The sequence below is a fragment of the Lepus europaeus genome, chromosome 6 (assembly GCF_033115175.1).
Source record: "Lepus europaeus isolate LE1 chromosome 6, mLepTim1.pri, whole genome shotgun sequence".
Classification (NCBI taxonomy): Eukaryota; Metazoa; Chordata; class Mammalia; order Lagomorpha; family Leporidae; genus Lepus; species Lepus europaeus.
In genome coordinates this window covers 71,262,657-71,290,441 of record NC_084832.1, presented here as the reverse complement: position 1 = coordinate 71,290,441, position 27,785 = coordinate 71,262,657, and the positions used below count along the sequence as shown (strand labels likewise).

The following is a 27,785-nucleotide window of genomic DNA, read 5'->3' as shown; positions in this document are numbered from 1 at the left end:
AAGGTTCTTAGACTGTAATGTGCATCAACCATTAAAATAAAAAAAAAAAACTGATACATAATATTGGGGGACCAAAGAAGGATTCCAACATCAGAGATGGACATGAAAAAAATATTATCTCCTAATATTGTTTTGTTGTAACCATTTACTAATATCACCATGAGTTTAATACAAAATGAAGGATGAATAATGCAATCTCAGGATATAAATTGAATAATGAAAATACTTAGTACACTCTAGTTCTTTCATTTTGCTGCAAATCAGTGAAATATAGGGGACAGAACAGGCCAATAGGTCAATAGGTCCTAAGTCTGTACCTGACCATTGCAGCAAACACGAGCGAAGCCCATTTGGACCAAACTAGCCCCATCCACCAGCCCATTTCATCAAGCCCCAAACCCCACCAACTTTCCCAGATCTTCAGCCAATAATGGAAACTTTTCTGCTCAATTTCATGTCCTACTTTCTCCTTTAAAATACACACACACACACACACACATCTGAGCCTTAATTCTTCCTCTACATTTTCAGAGGAAAAGGTATTCTCCCAGTTGCTCCTGGATTCCACAGCCTTCTGCCCCTTGAGGGAAGGTAAATCCATCACAAACAGCTACGGCCCCCCTTCCCTAACATTCCTCTCCTTGAGAAGAAGAGTCTATGTCTTCTCTCCTTGGAACTGGGTGGGCTCCATGGTTGCTTTGACCAATTGCCTATAGGCCAGTTTCTGAGTCCAGGCATTAAGAACCTGCTTGCTTCCACCTTTTGTGTCTTGGAGTAATCTCTCTAGGAGTCTTGAGCTAACATTTAAGACTACAAACCCAAAACCACTGTGCTGGTTGGGGGTTTGGTTGGGGGTAGTGGTATTTCCATTGACAGTCCCAGCTGAGCCCTTCCCTGTAAGGGTTCCAGGCATGTGATGCCATGGACCCTCCTGAGTGGATCATCCACTAGCTGAAAAACACTAAGTGACCTCAGGTAATATCACAGAGGCAAAAGAATTGCCTGGCTGAACCCTGCTCAAACTGCTAATCCATAAAACCAGGAGATAGAAGAAAACAGTTGCTGTTTCAAGTCAACACATTTTCATTTAATTGTAGATTCAGCCACAGAAAACCAGAACATGAGTATCTTCACAACCAAGTTCACTCACCCAAGTGCTCTCTTTCTCTTCAAGCTATTTTCTTTTGTAATATAAACATATTCAAGTCTGCCCTAGTCTTACCAAAATCTCTAGGTCCCCCTTTCAATACCACACACCTTCATCTCCTCTTTCGTTTCATGTCTGTGCCCATTTTTCACCTTCCATCTTTTTACAAAGGTGCCTCCTTCTTAACCATGCCAATGAAATAATTTGTCAACTATCAGCAATGTCTGGGTTTTCCTAAATACAGTCTATTATCAATTCTTAACTTATTCCATCTCTCTGGGTCATGTGATACTCCTGAACACTCATTCCTCAGGAAACTTTTCTCTCCTGGTCTCCTCAACATGTCTCCTTCTTGCTTTTATTCTTATCGCACTGGTTTCTCTTTCTTTTCCTCTCTTTTTATTTTTTATTTATTTATTTGACAGGTAGAGTTATAGACAGTGAGAGAGATAGAGAGAAAGGTCTTCCTTCCGTTGGTTCATCCCCCAAAATGTTCACTATGGCCAGTGATGCACCGATCTGAAACCAGGAACCAGGTGCTTCCTCCTGGTGCAGGGGCCCAAGCACTTGGGCCATCCTCCACTGCTCTCTTGGGCCACAGCAGAGAGCTGGACTGGAAGGAACAACTGAGACTAGAACCCGGTGCCCATATGGGATGCCAGCGCCGCAGGTGGAGGATTAACCAAGTGAGCCATGGCGCCGGCCCCTCTTTTCCTCTTGACTCCTACTCTGCTCTTTGTACTTTCTGTATTGAGACTTCCCCAAGGTTCCCTCTCTACTTGACTTTCCCATGCATGTTTTTAGTCTTCTTATCTCCCTCCCTACATCTACTGCTTCAAAGACACGCTTTGCCCTGATTCCTCTATGTATATATTTCTAATATTTCTAACCTCGACTATTCTCTAAAATCAAGAAGTCAACTCCTTATTCCATTTAAATCTGGAGGCATCAGAATTAAACAAGAAAAAAAAAAATAAAAGAATGTTCATCTTGCACCCTTACACTACCAACCTACTATACCTCCTAGTCAGTCAATGATTCCTCCATCTACTTGGGGATTACACTTGACCCCTCCTTTAGTCATTCTCGAACTAATTCTACTTCATACATCTAGAACTGGCTTTTCCCTCTCTGTGCCATTTCCAGTAGCTTAGGATCTCATCATTTCCTACTGCAGACTCCTTCTGTGGCCTCCTAGAGTCAATTCCCGCTCTTACATCCTGCTAGAGTGTTTATTCTAAGGTACAAACACCGTAGTGGCTTCTCCACAGTTCAATTCCTCAGCATGACACCCCTCAGTCTACTCCTTCTACCTTGCACCTCTTGCCTCTTCCCACCTGGGCCTGAAAGTCAATCATATGTAAGCAACTATAGTTCTGTACACTCATTATATTCTCTACCCACAATTTTCTCCATAGAAATCATCCTACTCAGACTTCTAAAACAAATTAATAGTGACCTTTTATCAAAAGCTCAGTTTAGCTATCACCTCCTCAAGAAAGCCTTCCCTTCCTCCTCATTCTGTCTTAGATAATTTTCCTAGTGTACCTACTCAGTGTTATTCTCTATTGTGACATTTATTAAAACACAATTTTTTACTTTAAAGCCCATTTAGAAGTCTGTCTCAGCAACAGACTGAAGCCTCCTTTGAAGATGGGCATTTATTTTTTCTCTCAGTTCTGCAAGAAAATTCTGGCACAAACTACATACTCACATATCTATTGAATGACTAAATGGTTGCACTAGTGAGTAGCATCTATTCAGTTGCCAAAATTACTAGTTTAATTTATACTTTTGATTGCATTTTTCAAAGAATTAAATCCATAAATGTGATTTCTCCCTACAAAGGATTAATGCTAAAAAGGGAATGTATCAAAATTCACCTTCGCAGCTTTTCTTTGCTTGAATGAAGAAAAGAAATCTTTTTGTTTTTCTCAAAATCTGACAACGGAGTCTTTAATTCAAGTTCAGTATCAATTCTTAGAGGTTCAGAGCTAGAAATGAAAGAAAATAATACCATATATAAAGAATAAAATTGTCAGGCAATATAAAAGAATAAACATCAATACACAAATTAAAGGATGCTCCCCCTAACTCCTTTGCTTCATTCAATGAGGCAATAGATATCAAAGCACTTTACCTTACAAATTTCATGCAAATTATTTTAAAGCTTCAAAAGAATTCATCAAAATCCTCATAAATTCAATGGCTAATCAAAATTCTAAACTATACTGATAAAGAATAACAAATAACAGCAGGATTAAAACATTCTGACCTCACTGTTCATGATTACCCAAACTGTATCTGCCCTTGAGAAGTAAAGGTACATTACATGAAAAAGGCAGAATTAAAAGGCCAAGATGCACTATTCTATCAAACTTGATCAGCAAAGAGCAAGTTTCTTCCATTTTAAAAACTGTAATTTAATGTACATATTCTGGCTCTGGCTCTACTATTTTTTCTAGATTTATTTATGTGAAAGGTAGAGTTACAGATACACAGGGTGGGGGAGAGAAAGAGAAGGAGAGGAAGGGGAGGAGGGAGATGGAGGGAGGGAGGGAGGGAGGGAGGGGGGAGGGAGGGAGGGAGGGAGGGAATCTTTCATCTGCTGGTCAAATCCAGGAGCCTGGAAGTCCATTCAGGTTTCCCATGTGAGTGCCAGGGGCCCAAATATATGGGCCATCTTCCATTGTTTTCCCAGGCACATTAGCAGGGGGCTAGATCAGAAGTAGAACAGCTGGGATTCAAACAGACGCTCATATGAGATGATGGCATCCAAACAGCAGTTTAACCTGCTGTGTTACAATGCTGGACCCGATGTTTTTAAAGCTTCTCTAGGCATTTTGGTTGATTTTTAGAAAATATTAACCTAAGAAACTTGCAGACTAATCCTATTTCTTTTATCGCGAAGGGAATGACTTGGTTTGAAATTTTACTTAAAGTAGTAGCATTTTAACAAAAGACAAAGATTCAAGATGTGTAGAGATTGAAAAACAGTTGCAAAGAATACAAAAATATCATGAAATCTTCTAAAACCTTTCCCAACCTCAAACTCTAAAGAGGGGATCATATTCCAGATACAGTAAATGTTTGAGGTTAAAATGTTAAATAAGGCTAAGAAGGCTATTGATTTTTCTGTGTAACTTAAGTGATGTCATCTTGGCTTAACCACACTTATTAGCTGTCAAGTCCCTTCCTTGTTCAAAATAGTAGATGACCACATTCTACAAATTCCAGATGTGACTGATCTGAAATTCTCACCATCACCACAACTGAGGACCTCAGCAGTTATGTCCATTCTGTATAGCCCCATACTATATTTAAACTTCCTTAAAAATCAGCTTAAAGTAAAGGGAATATATTAACAAAAACTGAATTTTTATAATTTCAATGTTATTATTGACAGGGTCTGACCCCTAGTTCAACTCCCTATCCAAAGCGGGTATGAATGCCAGTTCTAACATCTCTGATGGAGAGTGACAGAGACAGACACAAAGACACGAAGAGAGACACGCTAAATCTTGCCTTATATCCTAACAAGATTAATCTAAAAGCCACCTAAGGGGTAGGTGTTTGGACTAGTGGTTAGCCACCCATGTTCTATATCAGCTTCCTACTAAAATATAGACCCTGGGAAGCAATGGTGATGGCACAAGCAGCTGGGTCCCCTCCAATCAAGGGGAAGACTTGGACCAAATTCCCAGCTCCCTGCTTTGGCTCTCATCCTGGAGCTGTTGTGGGGCATTTGGGGAATGAAGCAGTGGATACAGAAGTATAAGCACATGCTCTCTTTTTCTTGTAAGTAAATACAAATTTAAAAAAAATAAAAGCTATAAGAAGTATGTAAAAAAGATCTAAATCCTCTTTTAAGGGTGGTTGCCAATAATTGGTGAGATAAGTTCATGAGTTCAAGAAAAAAAACTTGAATCCCACTATTGGGTATATACCTATAAGACTTGAATACAGTATATTCTGTACTACCATGTTTATGGCAGCAAAAATTTGGAATCAACCAAGGTGTCCACCATCAGATGAATGGATAAAGAATATGTGGTATACATACATAATGGAATATTACTCAGCTATAAAAAAAAAAAAAAGAATGAAATTCTGCCATTTGCAGCAAAATGGATGCAACTGGAGGACATCATGTTGAATGAAAAAAGCCAGATCCAGAAATACAAATACCTCTTGTTCTCCCTTATATGTGGGAGAAATTTAAAAGACAAACAAACAAACAAAAAAAAAAGACGAAAGAAATGCCTGTGTATATCAGTACTGCTGTAAATAGTTTTGTAAAACTTTGTTTTATACTTTTGTCAAACCAAGTGGTCAAGAATGTTATACTACTATAGTTGTAATGGTCTGTGAATATCTTAAAATTTACTGTATGAGGGGGAAATGGTCATTTTTCCATTCAATTATTACTGATAGCTATTGTCTATATTTCCACTAAACTATGGTCTTTTTGCCTTTTACTTGTTAAAATCCTTATTTGGTGAAATATCAAGGCTGTTTACTGTAAAGTAAATTTAAAATATGTTATCTCAAAAACAACAACAAAAAAAGAAAGGGTGAAGGAAGAGGGTGAGAATGACAGGGGGGAGGGAGTGAGGAAGGGCATATCATTATGTTCTTAGAATTATTTGTAGCCAATTGGGAAGTGAACTAGCAGATGGAAGACCTCTCTATCTGCCTCACCTTCTCTCTCTGTGTAACTTTGACTTTCAAATAAATAAGTAAATAAGTACATCTTTAAAAAACAGAATTATATCTACAAATCACATTAATAAAAAATTAATAAAAATTTAAATTAAATAGCTGAATGATAGATAAGGTAAAGTTGCCTTTGTTTGTTTAATATTGGGATTTCACATATTTTATTTGAAGAGAAGACTACTGTTTTTAAAAAGTTTGACCATCACTACTCTTATTTAACTTTGATGAGTGATAACTCAAAATCTACTTCAACATTGATAAAGTTCCCCAATGATGGGGAGCTTACTCTTTACAAATTGATCTGCTGTCCTGTGGTCAACCCTACATAACTGCTTATGAAATGCTTTCTTATATCCATTTGAATACTTCTGTTATGTATCCCCTGGTCAAAGCTCAGACTTCTGAAATACAGAAAATGTTGCATTCCTCTTCTACAAAATAGCCTCTTCTTTCTTTATCGTCACCTCTAGTACAATCAATAAGTTCTCCAGAATTCTTTTATGAAATATATACAGCAAAAACTGCTATTCTAAACAAATACAGAAGAAACTAACCAGGTGAACAGATCTGTAGAAAAATATCCCAGGTGTTCACTGCAGGATCTCTTCAGAGGCAATCCAGATTCTTCAGGCCTCTTAGCACTTTCAGTCCTAACTGAACATTTTGAAAGGGGACCATTTGAGTGACAGGATGATGCTGAACACACAAACTCTAATCTTTAAAGCAGTGTCACTTTTTACTCAGTGGACTTTACAAAGCAGCATTTTTCAAATAGAAAGCAATTCACAGATTTTTCTTTGTGAAGCATAGAAGTACCCAGGTTATAAAGCAAAATTAAAATACTATATATTATTTATCCCTAGATACCCTCTTTCAACCAGATTCTAGTAATTTAATGACAAGTATGCTTAAAACATACTCCAGTGAGTTTATCAAGTTTCTATTTATAGGTAAATGTCAAGAGACAGAAAACACGCATGAGTCTTCAACAACAGCTGCATTGTCAAAATATGGCATCTGGAGAAAAGGAACTGTCCTGCAGCTGTTCCTCCTCAGAGTAAAGCTGAGACAAGCAGAAGCAGGCATGGCCATGACCAACAGAGGGCCGCTGGGCAGGTGATGAGCAGCTGCACTATCTCCATGGAGGATCAAGTAAGAGAGGTTGCAGAAAGGACCTTGGCCACCTTGGTTACCATGTCCAGGAAGAACTCTGAAAGTGCAAGGGCTAGGAGCCTCTGGAATGTTACAAAACAGACTCACTGATCTATCCTAAAAAGAACATTACAAAAAGAGAGAGAGAGAAAAAAAAAAAGGAGATGCATTTCATCTTGTGTCTATGGAATATGAGTTTATATAGTATAATGGAAGGTAATTTTCAGGCCCATTTAAAAAATACATTGATTTTATTTTAAAAATATTTCCAGCTTTATTGAGATTTCAAAATTGTATATACTTATGGAGTACAACTTGAGCTGATGAATGCATTCATTGTGAAAAAAATCACCACCATCAATTTAATTAACATGCCCATCACCTCACCTAGTTACTTTTTTCTTCCTTTTTTTTCTTTTTATTCTTTTTGTGGGAACACTCAAGATCTGCCCTTTTGGCAAATTTCAAGTACATAGTAAGTACAGTACTGTTAACTATAGTCAGCATGCTGTATTTTAGACCTCCCAAAATTATTCATCTTACATAGCTAAAACTTTACGCCTCTTCATCAATATCTCCCTGCTGAAAATCATTTGTTTCTAAAAGATTTTGTAGCTAATATCCCAGGCTGAAAAAGACCAAAAGTAGTCTTTGTCTAACAATGATTCTCACAGAATTTACTTTTAGAAGTTGGAGTCTGTTCTTTTGCAAGCAAAGCTCATTTAATGAAATGTGTAGATGCCAGTGATACACACAATACAAAAGGTAAGGAGATTAAGAATGTGAGGTCTAATGGAAGCACTGGCACTAATTCCCTGTCTAAAAGTCTAAAAGAAAAGGGTAACCACTCTATTGACTTGAAAAAGTAAACTAATTTATATGCAAGTGTTTTGCAAAGCAGAAAGTACTATTAGAATCCAAGGCTAGGGACCCTGGCTTTTAGACATTCATACAATGACACAGCATAGTTCATTTCATTTTAATGACAAAGAAATAATGGTAGGTTGGCTATCAGAAAAAAAAAGTAACAGAATTTTGCTACCAAAGGGAGTGGGGGAGCCCTGTGCCTACCAAAGCACTGTATGTGTCCTTGAGCAACATGTTTTACATCTCTAAAGATGTAAATTTTTCCTCTCAGGTAAAAAACAAGTATTTTTCTACTTTCTTACGACTATGATTATCAAAATTACATGTTCTTTACTGTAGACAGCAAACAGCTGATATTCAAATAAAAAGTGTAAGTGGAAGATGAATTAAAAATGTACATACAGTTTTTATAGAATTTTAGTCATAATTTTTCAAACCTTTGGAAATTTATTTTTCACTCACCTGTATTGGAGAAATATGTTTTCCAGTATTTTACCACAATATTCATTTTTTCCATTGTTAGTGGTTCAGTTAAAGTAATATCAGCTCCGTGCCCTGAAATACAACCTAAGAATCTTTGTGTTAAATATCGACCTTATGATTCCTATCTGGAGAAAATAACAAATACTATATTTAGCGGGCACATACCTTTACAATTTTCGGGGACTATAAAAATAAAGAGCACATGTGCATTCCTCTTCTTGCCAAATCTGAAGGGGGTAAAAACGTTAAAGTGAAGCAAAATCATCATTTCAGAGATTGGGATTCAAGAATTTTTCTTATTAAGAAATAAAATACAATGGTTTTATTTTGTTTGAATTTGAAATGATAGCATTAACATGGAAACTTAGTAAAGATAGCATCTCAAATCACTGATGGAAAAGATGGACCTCTATTTATTAAAAAAAAAGAACCTAAACCTTATTCAGATATTTTATCTGATCACATTTATAAGAAATTTGGGGAAAAAAAAGAGGGACATTTTAAAGAGCCCTATAGGGATGAAATCAGCAAAATATAGAATATGGGAAGTTCTCCATATGACAAATGATTCCTTTTAAAAATACACATATAAATTAAAGAGCAAGTTAAAAAAAGAGGAAAGAGAAGGTTGAATCCTGATCTTCATAAAGTTAGTTTTTTTTTTAAACTAAGAGAGCAAGGAAAATTTGAACACTGATTAGTAATTAATAATACTAAAGAACTGTTATTAGTTTTCAAGTATAATATTGGTATTATGCTAATTTTTTTTTTTTTTTTGACAGGCAGAGTTACAGAGAGACAGAGAGAAAGGTCTTCCTTCTGTTGGGTCACCCTCCAAATGGCTGTCATGGCCGGCGTACTGCGCCGATCCGAAGCCAGGAGCCAGGTGCTTCTCCTGGTCTCCCATGTGGGTGCAGGGCCCAAGGACTTGGGCCATCCTCCACTGTCTTCCCGGGCCACAGCAGAGAGCTGGACTGGAAGAGGAGTAACTGGGACAGAATCGGCACCCCAACCGGGACTAGAACCCAGAGTGCTGGCATCTTAAAAAATAAATAAATAAATAAGAGACCACACTGCAGTTATCCAGGCAAGAGCTTATGGTAGAGAAAGCAGGCATATCTGAGGAAGTTACAATAAAACAGGTAATTCAGATTATTTTCTAAGTCAATTACTTTAGACAAGCAGGACTCTTGCTAAAGGTAACATTCATCCAACTGAGATTTATTCAGACTTGATCTCATCCTGTGAAAGCTGAGGAGTCTGCGATGGAAGAAAAGAATGAATAAATGGCTTCTATGAAGAAATGAGACGGTCCATTCCAAAAACAGGTAGGGAAGGGAGGAAAGATAGGATCTGAATGTGGAGGTAAGAAGGGTATGTGTACTTGTGTGGCAGGGCGTGGGGCCAGGTGGGAATGAGGGTGGTCAGAACCGATGCCTGCCAGCCACAGTGCAAGAATTCCATACGAGTTTTTTAAGTGATAAGAAAGTGTGGAAATATAATGGAGGAGTGGACAAGAGGATGAGAAGAGAGAGGTGGAAGGGAAAAATGGACTGAGTAGACAGGACCACTGAAAGAAGCTTACTGAGTAGTCCAACTATTGAAATACAAAATCACACTCACAGAAGATATTACCATAAGTTAAACTACTCTAGAATTAGAGAATTAAAAAAAAAAAAGTTCTTTGCTTTTAGAAACAGTCCTGTGTCCATTTTTGAAAACATAAAAAGTCAATTTGACACTAAAATATGTTAGACTTGGATATACAGATTTGTATATCTGGGTGATTTTCAAGTTTTTCATTCAATAGAGTTAGAATTCCTGGGCTTTTGTCATTAGCATGGAACCAGTGACCGACCCAAATACTCCACCTGCTAGTGAAACCCTAATTGTAGAACTGGACAGGGACTCCAGAAATTGATCCACTGCTCTGGTCTCCAATTCAGCTCCTCATTACAGTTTCTAGTTTCCAGGATCACCAAGAAAATATCTTACTTCTAATGAATGAATGTTCTTTAAGCAAAACTAAGCAACACAAAAGCAAAACAAAACAAAACAAAAATCTCTCTTTTATTCACCCCCAACTAATATCACTTCTTCCATCTACCAAAAAACAAACTGCAGGCATGGGACCTTCTCAGTTGAAGTCTCTTGATTTAAAATTCTGTAATTCACTTGGGGACAGTTCATTCCTCCTCACACTTCACAGATGATACAACTTAAATGTCATGACAGTTCCTGAGACTATACTCCACCTCTGAGATTGGATACTGACAATTCTACTTTCCATTCCTGTACGTGACTCCAGCGTTCTCTGGAACAGAAGCCAGCCAGCTGCTCACACTGCAGCAGTACCCACCCTGTCTTTCCCTCAGCCCCATGTCTGTCCCCTGGTAGCTACGGGGTGGGTGGGGGAATGGGGGACATCATGTAAGTGTTTTGAGCTGAGTTGCACACTACACTGACCAAAGAATCTCTGAAAAGCTCTGGCTTCTAGAAGTTATCTTCCAAGTCCATATGAAGCTGGAGAAAATTTCTAAATTCATTTCATTTAGAGCCAGAAGGACTTCAAGGGACAAAAGCCAGTGTCCTGTTTGAGTTGTGATCATCTTGAGTGCAATTATCCATTATGATGTTCATTGACCAAAAGTAGCCAAACTAACCTGCTGTGGTCTATTTGAGATTCAAAACAAATACTGTGTTTTGTTATTAAAACCACCACCCTAAGTAAGAAAATTGGGACTTCTACTATACCGTGAAAGCAGTGAGCTCACTTGCTATTAACACAGCGTCTGCATTAAGATGCAGTAAACATAGTGAAAACTGGTGTGCCCTGCTCCAGCCGTGCTGTTGAAGAGTTCCTCCTTGGACCTCCTAAGTCAGCTTTACCGTGTCATGAGGTAGTAGAAGTCAGAAAGACCCGAGTTTTCCTCAACCCTTATTCACATGCACAACCAATTTGTAGGAAAAAGGTTTCAGTAAAACCTCTTAGATTTTTTATTGTTGTGTTTATTTTCAGCTATTCAGAGGACTAATTCATGCGAAGTAGCCTATAAAATTTATCTCTTTGCACTGTCAAACCAGGGACATTTTGGAGTCTGGGACATAAAAGGACAACTTGTTAGATCCCTGTGGCTCATACAAGACTGGGCTTTCTTATGAAATGAGAAGTTAACTGCTCAGACAATTGAAACTACATGGGGAAAAATGAAATCAGATCCAAACTTGACTTCTAGACTGGGGAGATGGAACAACATCCTGCATTCCTCTCTAGTGCCTGAAGGGCTCTCAGCTCAAGAGGATTATGGAATTTGAAGAACTGCAGAGCTATTTCATGGAAAAGAAAAACCACAGTCCCAGAAAGGATCCATACATTACTGATGGGTTTCAAACAGTTTAATTTCCTGTACCTGCCTTTGGAAAATAAAGTACCAAAATGTGTCTGAACGAATTATAAAATATCTGCCTATTGAGTGTGCCTCAATTTTGAAAACTGACCTAAGCCAAAAGAGAAGTATCCTGGGATTCTGGAGCCAAGCTTATGAATCTTAAGGTTATTTTAAAATGTTTTACCACTGGGTAATGTATGTGCTCATCTGGCTCAATAAAAATACATTCTTTTAATGTATTCATGAGTTGAAAACAAATTAGGGGATACAACCAGGAATGTTAACCTAAAATTACAATGTGCCCTAATTCTTGAGAATGTCAGTTCATAAACTATCAATATTTTATGATGAAATGAATGATGAAAGTTGATCAGTGATTAGCATCAAGCTTTAAATAGTTCTTTTGTAAGAAAAAATTTAAGAATCTTTTAAGGGGAATGCTTTCATCTTATTCTAAAACAAATCCAATGTTACAGTAAAGAAGCTAAGCTTTATATTTATTTTCAATAAATATCTGTATGTCACATATAAGATATATGGTCATGTGTTCCAATATTAAAAATAAATATGGACACTTGACTCAATAGCAAGTTCATCATTCAATGGCAGGAGGCACAAAGTATCCACAGAAAGACACAATTAAGCTAAGCAATTGTACATTCTCCTGGACCTATCCAAATTCTGAGATATTACACAAAACACCAACAAAGACTGGGGGGGGGGGGATAATCTGAAATACAGGATAAGAAAAACTAAGCTAGACTTTTCATTTTGGTTTAGTCATTAAATGTTATCCCCAAATCAAAAGACACAGTGTTTTAGAAAAGATGAAGGTTTAAACAGTTTATGTAAATGGGGCAGTATGTATATTGGACTCATTGCCCCATGAAAAAACATAGGTTGGCGGGGGGGGGGAAGTTGTGGGTGGGGGAGCCTTTGTAATCCATAAGCTGTACTTTGGAAATTTATATTCATTAAATTAAAAAAAAAAAAGAAAAAACTAAAAAAAAAAAAAATAGGTTGAAAACTATAAACATGCTCCACAGGGTTTAAATAATTCCTATATCATAACCCTATAAGTCCTGAGGGCAGAAAAGTGAAATTTAGAGACTTTTCTAGCTTCTGAAGCCAACATCACACAAACAAAGCTTCCACAAAGACAACATTATCCCTCTTTCAGGGAGGAATACAAAAGCTAGGATACAGTGTCCACCCCAGTAGGGAATCCCTCCCTCTCATCCACACTGCCATTTATTCAGGCCTACATCAAGGGAGAAAACACCTGCTATCTACCAGTCAGTACCTATGGTTTGGGGAACAGTGCCACAGGAAAAACAAATCCAGGTATATGCCACAAATTATCTTTTTCTTTTCAAACAACGCTTTTACAACAAAATAGAACTACCATATCTGTACACTTCATTTCCTCATCGACCTTCTTTTCCCTGCTAAGAAATATTATTTGGAGTAACAGAAGCTGAAATGAGGAAAATCTACAGATATGAGAGTCTCAGCAAATTCTCTTCCGACTTCCTGGATTTTAATAACTGCTGCTAAGCATAAACCTTCTTCTTAAGCTGAAGTTTATTCTTACCCTGTTCAAAAGTACCTTCAGTAATGAGCAAATAAAAAATGTTATTCAGAGAGGCACTGCTAGGGTCCCACTCTTGAAATGAAGAGAGACCCACCATCCGGATTTGCCGGTGTTCGTCCATCACCACGCATCTGTTTGGTTTATACTGAGTTTGGCATATACTGACTCTCAGAGGTGTAAATGAGGTGGCTTCAATACAAAAGTCAAAAACTTCACACTTCTAGCAAAAAACTAAAGTGAAAAGTTTAGAGTTTTAGTCTCAGTGTTATAAAAGCAAGCCACGTGGTCTCAGGCAAGTCACTTCAGCCTCAGCTTTCTCATCTGTCAAGTGGGTTCAATCAGCAACTCTGCTCTATCCACCTTACATGCCTGTTGTAATTTTCATAATTATATAATGAAAACTACACTATATAAATGAGATATTATGATGAATTCCTAACCAGGGTAGCCCTATCTATAGATTTTCTAAAATTAAAACACAAAGTTAGGGGCTGGCGTTGTACCATGGCAGGTAAAGCCACCGCCTGCAACGCCACGTTGGTTAGTGTTCTAGCTGCTCCACTTCCAATCCAGCTCCCTGCTCATGGCCTGGGAAAGGCAGCAGAGGATGGCCCAAGTGCCTGAGCCCCTGCCAACCATGTAGGAGACCTGAATGAAGCTCCTGGCTCCTGGCTTTGGTCTGCCCCAGCACTGGCCATTGGGGAGTAAACCAGCATTTTGGAAGATCTTATTTTCTCTCTCTCTTTCAAAATAAATAAATAAATCTTTATAAAAATAAAAAACAAAAGTTATTTGAGAGGCAGAGAGAGAGTGAGAGCAAGCATTTCCATCTTCTGGGCTGTGGCAGAAGCCAGGAGCTGGGACCTCACTCAAGGTCTCCCATGTGCGTGGCAAATACCCAGTTACTTGAGTCTGCATCACTGCTTCCCAAGGGTCTAATTTAACAGGAGTCGTAGTTAGGATCCAGAGCAGGAATAGAATGCTGAAGTGGGACACAGGTGTCTTAAATGCTAGATCAATGTCCAAACCCTAATGGAACTTTTTTAAAGATATGAATTAAAATAGGCATATTCTCACAAGAAGGACATTTCACAATGTTTTGGAAGTGAAATCCACCTGGATAGTTTGCCTGATTTGTCCACAGTTCACACTCCAGTAGAAAGCCAGAAGAAATGCAGAAGTTCTAAGAAATCCCAGGAGTAATGTCTCCTCTCCGCCCCCTCTGCCCCCCCCACCCCCACCAGTTTATGGGATCACCATACTGTCTCCAAACTTTCTCCTTTAGCCTAGAGAGACCTGTCCTAATTTTGTCAGGCACTCATATATTCCAATGGTATTTGCAACTCCACTTTTCTATCAAATCTTTCCAAAGAAAGAGAACCTTGTTTAAATACACCCTAAGTGCCTCAAAATCCTGTAGACCAGGCAAAGAAGAATCTAACTCTTCTGCCACCGGACTCCAGGTCTCTGGAGCTGGAGTAGGTTGGAAAGAAACAGAACTTCTTTGAACTACAAGAGTATTAGAGGTGGCAGTGTCCAGACTCAATGGATCCAAAAAATCCTGTGGCTCTCCAAGAGACATCTTTGATCTACAAGCAGCATGACCTAGAGCTGAGAGGACTCACTTGCTTTAGAATCCTCTGTAATAAAATTAGTGAACTCTGAAAAAGATGTGTCATTCTAATGATTATTTAAAAGGCTTACCTATGGGAATAATGTAAGCATTATAAACCAAAAAAATTTCAATGACCAATTAATTAATTCTCCATTCTCACTTATACCTAATACTTTTCAAGTTAAAATCATAATTCCTATAATAGTAGCCAAAGTGGCAATAAAAACAACCAGTGTATAGATTTTGCCCATGAAGATATCCCTACTCTTAAAAATTGAAGTAGAAATATATCTTTGCAGGATTTTTATAGAACTAGGTTTTCCAGAATCAAGGGTTTTCACCCTTACCTAATTAACTTGAGAGCTTCCAGCTCCTCAGCAGTGAGGAAAGGAGTCATCTTCAGGAAAACCATGTTGAAGGTGCACTCATCCAGGAGCACGGCTGCCTTCCTCATGTCACTGATGGTGATGGTGACTTCTGCTGCGTTTGAAAAGAACTGCTGCACACTATCTGCCAGGCAGCCCACAGTGACATCTCCCACGAACAACAGGTCGATGTTTGCCTGAATGAGAAGGAAGAAAGCAGACGCGCCACATCATTAGTATCTGGGCATACACAAAATGTCACGTAGGAGACATCAAATAAATAAAGACATCAAATAAATAAATAAAGCTGCTGCACAGCTGGTCGGCTGAAAGCACCTCAAGGAGAGGGCTATGAATTTCACGTCCTCAGCACCTAGGGTGGTGGACAGATTTAATGCTATTTTCAAAAGTTTTGCTTATCGCTGCTACTCTACTCTGATCTTCCTGCAGATTTGTATTTATCAACAGATAACATTCTTGTGACTCCCAATTGCCTGTCCCACCAGAAAATCTGGGTTTTTTTTTTTTTTCTTTTTGAAGAGAAAACCAAACTTGTATCTCTCCCGCACATTTATTTTGGTGAAATACACATTTCAGAGGACAGAGAAAGATCTAAATTCCTAAATCCTAAAGAAACAAAGTTCTTTGAATGGAATACACATGCTATTCAAATCCCAATATTAGGAATCCAAAAGACTATTCCCACTAGAGGGTATTTTCAACTACATGCAATTGGGAAAAAATAGCATTCCTAAGCTCACCTTTTATTTGTTTCATTCTTTTAACTAATGAAGAAAACTCCTTGAAAATGGCCAAGAGGGGATGGCACTGTGGCATAGTGGGTAAAGCCGCTGCCTGCAGTGCTGGCATCCCATATCAGTGCCAGTTCAAGTCCTGGCTGCTCCACTTCCGATCCAGTTCTCTGCTATGGCCTGGGAAATTAGAAGATGGCCCAAATCCTTGGGACCCTGTCTCCATGTGGGAGACCCAGAAGAAGATCCTGGTTCCTGGCTTCAGATTGGTGCAGCTCTGGCAGTTGAAGCTAATTGAGGAGTGAACCAGTGGATGGAAGACCTCTCTCTCTGTCTCTCTGCCTCTCCTTCTCTCTGTGTAACTCTGACTTTCAAATAAATAAATATATCTTAAGAAAAGAAAGAGACAGAGAGGGAGGGAGGGAGGAAGGAAGGAAATGGCCAAGAACAGAGATGCTTGAATTAATGGAAATAGAAGACAACTGGAACTACTCCATCATAAACAGGTCCTCATAAGAAAACAGAGTTGTGATTCGATCAAAGCCAAAGCTAAAAGACGTGGGTGCAGGGAGTAGAAACATTTACACAAAGAGAAAGGCAGCTTGCTAAAGGTACAACTCTGTAGAGTTAGATACTGTTAGAGATGGTCCACAGTGGGGCTTCCCAAGGGGAACAAGAAAGAACAGGTGAGTTACAGAAAATTAAGCAAGAATTTAAATTAAGCAAAACTTTCGCACTTCTATCAGCTCACATTCCAGTTATCATCCTTCCTTCCTTTCTCCTTCTCCTTTTCCTTGTCAAACCTTAATATACTCTCTTCCCTAGAAGCAACCACTATCCACAGTTTGGTGTCTATCTTTCCAGACAATTTTTGCAAACATATAATACATACCTATAGCTGTTTTTATAAATGGGATATTACATTCTTAAAAGGCGTGTTGCTTTTTTTCACTTAAAAATGTAGCTTGACAATGTCTTTAAAATTCTGGCTCACTGGAAATATTCTTATTTTCCAGGTTGTTGTAGATTTATTCTCTTCAAAATGTTGCCTATCATTTTGGGAGAATCAAGAGTGATGTGATCTGTAATCTTAATCCTGTCCTCATTTCATTTTTTTTAAAGATTTATTTATTTGAAAGTCAGCTATAGAAAGAGAGGGAAAGAGAGAAAGAGGGAGAGAAATCTTCCATCTGTTGGCTCACTCCTCAGAAGGCCACAATGGTCAGGGCCAGGCCAGGTCAAAGCCAGGAGCCAATCCTGTCCTCATTTCTATAATAATCGATCAAGCCATTCTCTTAATGCTGGATTTTGATGTTAATATAATGCTGTGATATTATTTTACATTTGTAAATAAATCTTATGCAAATAAGCATATATCTTAAAGTCAAAACTACAACAGTTTTTGTTTTTTGAACTTTGTTATTGTCAAATTGTTCGTGAAAGATACAAAACTCATGTTCCCACCAACAGTATATTTCAGTACCCATTCCCACAAACACTATCTTTGCTCTCTTTTAAACATTTTGCCAGTATTATGAGGAAAAAAGAAACACCTAATTTTCCCTTATTGGCATGTTTTCAAAATAATGGTGAAATTGAGTACCTTTTAATCTTAGTGGTAAATCTGTATTTCTATTTATTGCATATTGTACTTATTACCTTTGTCTACCCTCCTTTGCATGTCTTTTTCTTACTACTCTTAGGGAGCTTAAATATTTTGGATATTAGTTAACTACTTGCTTTTGCAATTTGTCATTTGGCCTTCAATTTTGATTATAAGGTATCTTGTTACTCATAAATGTTTAATATTTGTAACAGGAGCTAGTGTTGTGGCACAGTGGGTTAAGCCACTGCCTATGAGGCTGGCATCCCAAATGAGTTCCAGCTTAGGTCCTGGCTGCTCCACTTCCGATCCAGTTCCCTGCTCATGTGCCTGGGAAAGCAGTGGAGGGCGTTCCAAGGGGCCCAAGCCACCCAGCTGGGAGACCTGGATCCAGTTCCAGGCTCCTTATTTCAGCCTGCCCCAGTACTGTTGTGGCCATTTGAGGAGTGAATCAGTAGATGGAAGATCTGTCTCCCCCTCTCATAACCCTGCCTTTCAAATAAATCAATCTTTAAAAAGTATATTTAGTAATGAATTTAGCATTTGTTTATGACTTTGGTGAATTCTGTCTTGCTTTCACAGTCATCTGTTTATGTTCAAATATTCCTTGATAGCACATTCTAATGATTTTTTATTTAACTTTTTTTGCCATCTGGAAATTATTTGGCAATTAACATGAGGTGGGTATATATGATTTCATCTTTTTCACATGTAGAGATAACTGTGCCAAAGGCATTACTGAACAGGCTCTCTCTCAGTGTTTTCAAGCGCCACCATAGAATGTGTGTGTCCATCTGTTTCTAGACTTCATTCTGAACCATTGATCTATGAATTTATTTCCATACAATGTGATGGCTAATTACTAGTTCTTTCAATGCATATCATATTTGATAGAGCATATGAGGGCACTTCAAACTGCATGAAAAAATGGAATTAAGAGATAAAAATATGCAAACTTTTATTTCTCAACATAAGCTCCATTAAGTTCAAGACATTTTTATAACTGATAGTACCAGCCATTCAGTCCATCCCTAAAGAACTGAGGATACCAGGAATATAATGTCAATGAAGCCGTATTTACATTACTGAAGAGATACACATGTTCTTTAAAGACTCTTTTAAGATTAAGAAGCACGAAGAAGTTAGAGGAGCCAGGTCAGGACTGTGAGGTGGAGGTCTCATGTTTTCTCAGAGAAACACATGAAATTGCCCTTGTCTGATGAGAGGAGTGAACAGTAGCTCTGTCATGGAAGAGAGAGCTCTCTGGGGAAGCTTTCATGAGTGTTTTTCGACTAAACCTTAGGCTTTCTCAAAATACCCTCAGGATAAACAGAAGTCAACAAGCAAAATGCCATGTTGCCATGAACCTTGCTCTTGGCCACTGTTTTGGCTTTGACTGGACCACTTCTACTTCTTGGTAGTCATTTCCTAGCATGTGCTTTGTCTTCAAGATCAGGCTGGTGAAGCCACATTTCATCTCCTGCTGTAATTTTTCAAATAAATGCTTTAAGATCTAAACTGTTTAAAATTTCCATTGAAAGCTCTGCCCTTGTCTGCAGCTGACCCAGGCACAACTGTGTATTCCACTTTTTCAGTCAGAATTGTGTAAATGGAACTAATTGAGTACTCTGTGGCCTTGTCTATTGATTCTGCTGTTAATCATTGGTCCTCCTTAGCCACAAAAACAATATTTTTTCCTTGCATATTGATATGTACGGTCTGCTGCTGGGGGCTACATTTTCATCATTACATCCCTTCTTCAAATGAATTATCCCTTTATAAACTAATGATTCTTGTTGGGCACTGTCCCCATAAACTTTTCACAAAGCACCAGTGATTTCACCATTCTTCCACCCATTCTTCCACAAATTTGATATTTGTTCTTGCTTCAATTTTAACAGAATTCATGTTGCTCTTGTAAGGCTCTTTTCAAACTGCTGTCTTATTTTTAGTGCCTCAAAATATATCCTCCTATTCAGACATGCTATAACAATTTAGTATGAGTTTATTTGAGTATGAAGAAATTTGGAAAGACATGCATGGTCTTTTCATAATCCACATTTCCACGAATCTTTTGAAGAATATTAATATTGCTTCCTTCTTATTATTTGTCAGTTTGGTTCTTAGATATTCTCTCACAATTTTTCTTCCAACAGAATTTTAGCATTAGTTTGTCAAGGAACCCTATTAAGTTTTGATTACGGTTGGACATAATTTAAAGGTTAACTAGAGAATATTATTTCTGTAGTAAATCTCCCAATTAAGGAGGATGACTCACAGAGAATTTGGTTTTATTAATATTCTTCAGTTTTATAATTATTTTCATATAGTTTTTGCTTATGTTCTTGCATTTTTCTTTCTAGGTATTTCAACATTTAGAAGTCATTATGAGGGAATACATTTTCTCCCTCATTATATTTTCTGACTGATTATAGCTGACATATAGAGAGGCTACTGATTTCTATATAAGGAACTTGTTTTATGTCCTGTATAGTACTCTCTATTTAGTTCCAATACATTTTAATTCTTCTCAGTTTCCTAGGTAGACAATAATACTTTTTTTAAAAAAAGATTTATTTATTTGAAGGGCAGAGTTAAAGAGAGAGGGAGGGAGGGACAGAGAGAGATATCTTTCATCCACTGGTTCACCTCTCAAATGGCTGCAATAGCTGGGGCTGGACTAGGCTGAAGCTAGGAACCAGGAGATTCATTAGGGTCTCCATTGTGGGTGCAGGAGCCCAAGCACTTGGGCCATCTTTTGCTACTCTTCCAGGTGTTTTAGCAGGGAGCTGGATTGAAAGTGGAGCAGCCAGGACTCAAACTGTCACCCACGAAATACTGGTATTGCCTCCAATCAAACTGTCTTGAAAAAGAAAATAACATTTTTATATCTGTTCATAGAGTTTTTGAGGATTTTTTTTAATGATCTTAAAGAATTGGCTAGAACATCCAAAACAATGAATAGCAGGAGTGATAGTGTACATTCATTCCTTGTTCTTTTAGTGGGAATATTTCAAATACTTATTGTACCAAATATGATACTCAAGGTTTCTGGTCAACATCCTTTATCAAATTAAAATTTCTCTGTTTAAAGGCCAGGAATTGTAAATCATAGATGAGCTCTAGAATTTTCAAATGGTTTTACAGTATTGACATTATCATATTATTTTTTATCCTTTAATCTGTTAAGTAGTGAATTACATTAATAGATTTCCCAATGCCAAGCCCTCACTGTAATGTTGGGATAAACCTATTCATGGCATGTAATGGATTCAAGTTATTTATTTTAAGATTTCCACATCTAAGATCATAGATTAAATTGCTTATAATTTTGTTTTATTGTCTTACCTGCTTTAGGTATCAGGGATATGCCAAGCTTGAATAATGAAACAGACCACTTCAATATGATCCCATGGTCTTGAATACTTTTATAAAGAGTTACCTGCTTCTTGAAATTTAGATAAAACATGACTACAAAACTTTATCCTGAAGGCATTTATAAACATGGGAATTTGACTAACTTTTACGATTCCTTAGTGATTACTGGTAAATTAACATTTTCAGCCTTTCCTGAAGTGAATTTTGTTCATCTATATTTTAAAAAATCCATTTTATCTATATTTCAAATACATAACTTTGAAATATATGTAAGATTTATTACTGTTATTGAGTTCAAGTTTCCAACTAGAAATGAATATTTAATTTTTTAATCTATCTTTGCTGATAATGTATTATTGGAGAAAACAGAGCCATCTGATCCAATTATATGTTATGTAATTGGTAGTTATATGTGACTAAATTTAAACTTTTGTTAATTAAAATTATATAAATTAGAAATTTTATCTACATATAATAAGTTAGACAGCATAATATCCACATGTAGTAATCAGACAGCATAATAACAGAACATTTTCATCATTGCAGAAAGTTCCATTGGACAGCATATCCCACAGATGTTGACATAAGAGTACATTTATGTTCATTCACTACTAAAGAGTATACACCTTCTATTTATATTTCCATTTTAACTGAAGAGTTATATTAACCATGAATAGGCATATTTAATTTTCAAGAGGAGTGTATGTTTGGTTTTGGTTTTTAATTTTTTTGGTTATTCATTAGTTCATTTCTTATTTCAATTCAACACCCACAGTGAATGTGTCCTGCATAACAACAATGCAGTTTTTAGTATTTGTTGATATTTTATTCACAATCTAAAACACTGTCAATTTTTGGTAATGCACAATGGGTATTTAAGAATAATGCTAATTTTCTGTAGGGCAAAAAGGTCTATTATACGTCTTTCAGACCAAACAATTTTTTCTTTGTTAATTCACTTTAGCTTTCAGTTTATGAGACAGTTATGTTAAAATCTCCTTCTTAAATTATGGTCTTGTCAATTTATCAATTTCTCTAACTATAGGTTCTTTTTTTTTTTTTTTTTTTTTGACAGGCAGAGTGGACAGTGAGAGAGAGAGACAGAGAGAAAGGTCTTCCTTTTGCCGTTGGTTCACCCTCCAATGGCCGCCGCGGTAGGCACACTGCGGCCGGCACACCGCGCTGATCCGATGGCAGGAGCCAGGGGCTTATCCTGGTCTCCCATGGGGTGCAGGGCCCAAGCACTGGGGCCATCCTCCACTGCACTCCCTGGCCACAGCAGAGAGCTGGCCTGGAAGAGGGGCAACCGGGACAGAATCCGGCGCCCCAACCGGGACTAGAACCCGGTGTGCCGGCGCCGCAAGGCGGAGGATTAGTATAGGTTCTATTTTTAATTATGTTATAAAAGTTCATAATTATACCCATTTAAACTAATATAAAGTGATAATATTTAAAACATACTATACAATGATTTATAATGACTATTTGGCATGTTACATACTACAAATTGACAATCACATATAGAAAAAAAAACATATATATTATATATACATATAAAATATACATCACTGCCCTTTTTAATACTTACATTGGTTTTTTATTTTGCCTAAATATAGCTCTTAATTTTTCATATCTCTATATTTTGAAACTTTCCATTCATTTTCATTTGTGTGACTTTTAAAAATAATATACAGAATTTTTTATTTTTTCCACCATTTGAGTTTTTAGTTTTTAATGGAAGAATATAATTACAGGACATCAGATATGATTAAATAGCCAATTAATTGGTAAACATGTATAACAATGTAAAATGCTTTTATTCCTTTATTTCAGGTTTCCCATTTACTGTATTATTTTTTCTCCCATGTCTTCTGTAGGCTGATCAATATTTTTCCCATCCTGCCCCTCCTATAAATGCTTTGAAAATTAAATCCCTTAGAGTTCTATCTTTTAAGTAGCTAATTGTCTTTTTGTTTTGAAACAATTTCAGATTTACAGATGAGCCACAAAGAGTATGCTGAGTTGTCATAACCTCTCCATCCGGCTTCTCTCAGAATGTCTTACATACCATGCATTTTAGTCAAAACTAAAAAAAAAAATTGCAGTTCTTACAAAAATCTTTTTTTAAAAAGCTAAGAATTTAATATCAAAACACTGCTATTTGAAAGCCTTTATTTGGGTCTCATTAATTTTTCCACTCAAGTCCTGGATCCCCATCCAGGACAACAAGTTATATTTAGCCCTCATGTCTCTGAGTCTCCTCTAATCTGTAATGGTTTTCCACTTTTTCCTGATTTTTTCAAGAGTGCTGGTCAAGTATTCCGTAGAACACCCCAATACTTGGACTTGTCTGACATTTCCTCATGACTACACTGGGATCATGGATTTGGGGAGGAACCCCACAGACACAACGCATCCTTCTTATAGTGCCAGCACGTTTTTTGAAATAAAGGCAGGTTCACTCCGAAAGCCAAGCAATTTGGTTTACTTCCCTCCTGAGCAGACAGTCATCTTACCTTTTCTCTTTCTTGCCAATGATACAGGTCTGGAAATCCCCCACACCAGGAGCCCTTGTCCCATACACAGTTCATTTTCTTTACAAAGCAGTCCTGGCTTTTGTCCTAGAGTTAAAAGTACTGTTGCCTCCACAGTAGGAGGAACTGAGAGAGTCACAGGAGGAGGCGCCTGTTGGCCCAGGTGCCGTACATCCAGCTAATTCAATACGAGGTGAACACCTTCCATCTTTGTTTCTATTCTCACTGAGCCTAGACTATCCCTAAAATTGTGTTGCCTCTGCATTTCTTCTCCTCACATCTAGTAAGGTGTAGTTTTTCTACTTTTATTATACTAGCATTTTGATCCCATATGCCTTTTAAATTACAAGTTGCCCTGTGTATTTATTTATTTTTTTTAATGTTTAGAGAGAAACTTTGTTCGAACCAAGCTCCCATTAGGGACTAGGTATTGCATTTTGTTATTATGTCTCATTGGACTTTTCAGAATACTAACCCATCACTTCATTTTTCCTTTATATTTATGTCCTAAAGGTATCATTCCATCTAAAAAGGATCTCCTGCTAAGGGGTTTGGGGAAGACAGGGAGGTTGACATGTGTGCTCAATCCAACACCATGAGCCAGTCTGCTCACCTGCCCCCAGTGACCTTAATAAAAATAAAAAAAGTGAACTCTTTAGCACGGCCTTTTATAGCCTGATGTCTACCTACCTGAGCTTGTTTCCTTCTGCTTCCTTCAAACACCCTCATTCTCAGCATAACACTTTCACATGAACTTTACACCACACCAGAGCGCACCGGAGCCTTAGTGTTGTTTTGTTTCATAAACATCCCTCTCTTCCAGCAACACGGGACCTTAACCCATAGTGCTGCTCACCAGTGCAGATCATTTGCACATCTCCGCCGTAATACATGATATTCTTCTCTTCTAGTACATTGCCTTCTTCAAAGCCAAGCACCAGAACAGTAACAAGTGGACATAACAGGAGTGATTATGGGTTTCTTATTAACCTGGCTAATAGAGGCAACTTACAAATGTCCACAAAAGAACCCACCTAGCATGGATGGAATGGCCATATAATTTATCTTCCAAACTGAGATACTTTTGAGAATGAAAAGGAATGCTATTAATAACTACACTAATATAATATCTATAAATCAAGGTATCCTGGACTATGAATGGCTTGTAAAACTTTCCATTAGAAGAGTTTATTTTTCTCCTTTAAAAATCCTAACACTTCACGTGTCTGCTTAAACATGGTTGATATTTATTCCATACATAGGTATTCACTGAACCATACTACAGGACATACAGTGCTGAGTGCCAGGAATAAAAGGTGAACAAACAGGCAAGGTCCCTGCCCTCATGGGGCTTTTATTCTCCACTTTCAGAAAACATGACTTTCAATCACTGCAACACAAGAGAAGAGGGTACAAGCTTCGGTTCCACCAAAGCTGTTACTGATCTCTGCTAACAGTCTGACGCAGTGCAGAGAGGGCAGACAAACCAGTGTCTGTCCCTTAGCTCAGGCACCAACTAGTGGCTTTGAAGAAAATACTTCTGTGATCCTCATCTGGGCTTACACTACCAGACTGTTAGAAGGAGCAATGTTTGTACAAATGCTCTAACACCAAACCTATGCACAAAGAACACAGAAAACATCAGGTCTATCAAACAGAAAGAGAGATGGGGGTGGGGGTTAGAACTGGTAGGGGGGTGGGCATGGGCCCATGGCCAGGCAGTAAGAATAGCTCTAATCAGAACGGCTCCCTGCACTGCTTGAGTCACAGAGTTCAGCAAAGAGGGTGTCTTGCAGAGCAAAAGGTAAGCTTGCAGGAGCAGTAATCAGCTGCCTGCCTGAAGTCCTTTCCCAGCCGGCACCTGCTGATCTGACTCCCAGTGTCTTGCCAGAATCTGTCTGTCTCGTGGAGAAAAGTCAAGAGTGAGCTACAATGGGGTAGAACTTGGGTTCTGGGAAGTAGGGAGAAAGCTGTAAGAGGTGGGAAAGAGATCCAGAAAGGGATGGGAGGCACAAGCATCACGACCCTGCCACCCTGCCCAGGAATCTGAAGTTTTTGCACAGTGCCTTGTGCCACGGCACAGAGGGAGTACAAAATAAAGTGGTTCTGCACAGAGCCGATTTGCTCTCTTGCCACAGGCTTCTTTCCCTGCCCTACAAATTCAGTGCCATTGCACACACAGAATGTTAACCATCAAATTAGAGCTCTGCTCCAGTGCACTTTCCTAAGGGAACAGAAATTAACTGAGTACCAAATACCTTTACAAACAACAAAATTCTGAATATTGATTCAGTTAAAAATACCTTATTGGAAGTGCAATCAGAACATGAGTGGTGAGAAGGACCTATTGATAAAATATGTTTCCAGTACCTCCTGCTTTGGAAAGCTGCCTTTTAGTACATCTAAGATTTTCACCTGTGAGCACAATTGGAGGACAGTAGGCTTCCTTTGACAGAAAAGCTTTTTCCATTCAGATTGATTACTGTAACTTTGATTTTTTTAAACAAAAGCAATACATATTCATTGGGAAATACCAGGATATTTTAAAAAGTCTAAAGTGAAAATAAAAAGCATCTGTAATTCCACCACTCAGGAATAAGGACTGCTAATACCTTGCGGTATCTCCCTTAAGTATAGGCAGTTTTTACCAATGTGACATCATCATCACCAACATTCCTTATCCATTCTGTTTGATTTCCATGGTCACAGACACATAAGGCACTCGAGACTCTGCAATTTTTAAAACACTGGATTTCCATTTGCAATCTGTGGCAGGCTAAATCCTTAATTAGTAACAGCAGGTGCTAAAGTGCTTAAAGCAAATCACTCCCACATTTTAGTGAGTTGTTATTTATGTCACTCTTATCACCGGGAGCAGCGCCTTCGACAATCAGGAGCAGCTGCATGGGCCGCTGCTCTCACAGGGCCATGGTGGGCCTGCAGTTTCCCCAGGAGCCCAGGGATTTAGCATCCAGCAAGCTGCTCTTCCAGCAAAGGCACACAAAAGGTTCAGCCGGGGCTTCTGACTCTCAAGGGCAGGAGACCATAATTACCTACGTACTACTACATAATCAGCTATTTTATTTGGAATTCCATTTTGTGCAGTTTTGCTTAATCCCGTACCATAATATTTCTCCTGAAGAGTTTAAATCGGTTTCTGCATCTTAAGGAACTTAAGAAAAAAATCTGCTACACAGGTCCACTTCAAGGTGGTGATGATTCCGTTCTGGAAAGCTTGTCCTCGAGATTAAACACCCACAGCCTTGTCGGGGCAACAAAACGGCACTCAGCACCAGAGGCTTCCCCTCACACCCACCACGAAGAAACCCTCGATAAGAGGAAGCCGATCAATGCCAGCTGGCCTGGCCTCCGGGCTGGGCGAGTTTTGCTTTCTCCCTTTCTTCCTAGCGGGGTAGCATTCCCCGTTGGTTTTTTACCTAGAAGCGTCACAACGCCAAGCTGCGCCTAGCTAAGCGGGTGACAAGTGCTTCCAGAAGAGGCCAGCCAGCTTGCTGATTTTCAGGGAGGTGGGAGGGCGGTGCGGAGAGTTCCCTTCTCTGCACAGAACTGCCTGCTTAGGGGGCCGCTCCAGGAAGGCCACTCGGGGACACGCTGCTAGTGGGTGAATTGAAAAAACATGAACGTGCCAATCCGAGCGGCGACAGGGATGCATATCAAACTTCCCATAGTAAAAGCGACGATTCGCGTTTTATCCAGAAGTGGCTGCCCAATGCTCTCCAAGCGGCCTTCTGCTTGAAAGACGACCAGGGTCAAGAGCAGGGAGGAGGATTTCTTTTATAGAACAGCTTAGCTCACTTTCCGCCTTGGCCTCTTTGGCTGAGGTAATTTAGCCCGGCCTCCAACCTCAAGGCCCTGGAGGCCCGAGGCCGGGTCCTCGGGGTGGCCTCTCGGGAGCCGCGCCCGCAAATGGCCAGCGCCGGGCACCTGGGCAGGGCGGCCTTGCCAGAGCCTGGAAGCCGCCCTCTGGCGGGCCCTTCGATGAGGGCTACCTGAGGCCAGCTTCCGAGGGTAGAGGCGCCCAGACCCCAGCGCCTGCCCGCGGGTTTATAAACGCAGCTGCCTCCCCTTCTTCCTCCTGCGCCTCTTACCTGGTTTGAAAGCTGGCCGAGCTCTGGGCTGCTAATTGAGGCCGCCATGGCGCGCTGCGCACGTGCCGGGTCCTGGGG

The 27,785-nt window shown here is 38.8% G+C and overlaps 1 protein-coding gene across 1 annotated transcript in view; it reads right to left on the bottom strand.

Annotated features, from left to right (window-relative positions):
- SOHLH2 (spermatogenesis and oogenesis specific basic helix-loop-helix 2) overlaps positions 1-24,327 on the bottom strand; it is a 67,918-nt gene extending 43,591 nt beyond the window's left edge. The window contains exons 1-6 of the mRNA XM_062195180.1: positions 24,289-24,327; positions 15,314-15,528; positions 8,534-8,595; positions 8,344-8,452; positions 6,421-6,516; positions 3,031-3,141 (exon numbers count right to left, since the gene is read on the bottom strand). Of these exons, the coding sequence (XP_062051164.1) occupies positions 3,031-3,141; positions 6,421-6,516; positions 8,344-8,452; positions 8,534-8,595; positions 15,314-15,528; positions 24,289-24,327 (632 nt within the window). The remainder of the gene's footprint in view (positions 1-3,030; positions 3,142-6,420; positions 6,517-8,343; positions 8,453-8,533; positions 8,596-15,313; positions 15,529-24,288) is intronic.
- Between the last annotated feature and the right edge of the window lie 3,458 nt (positions 24,328-27,785).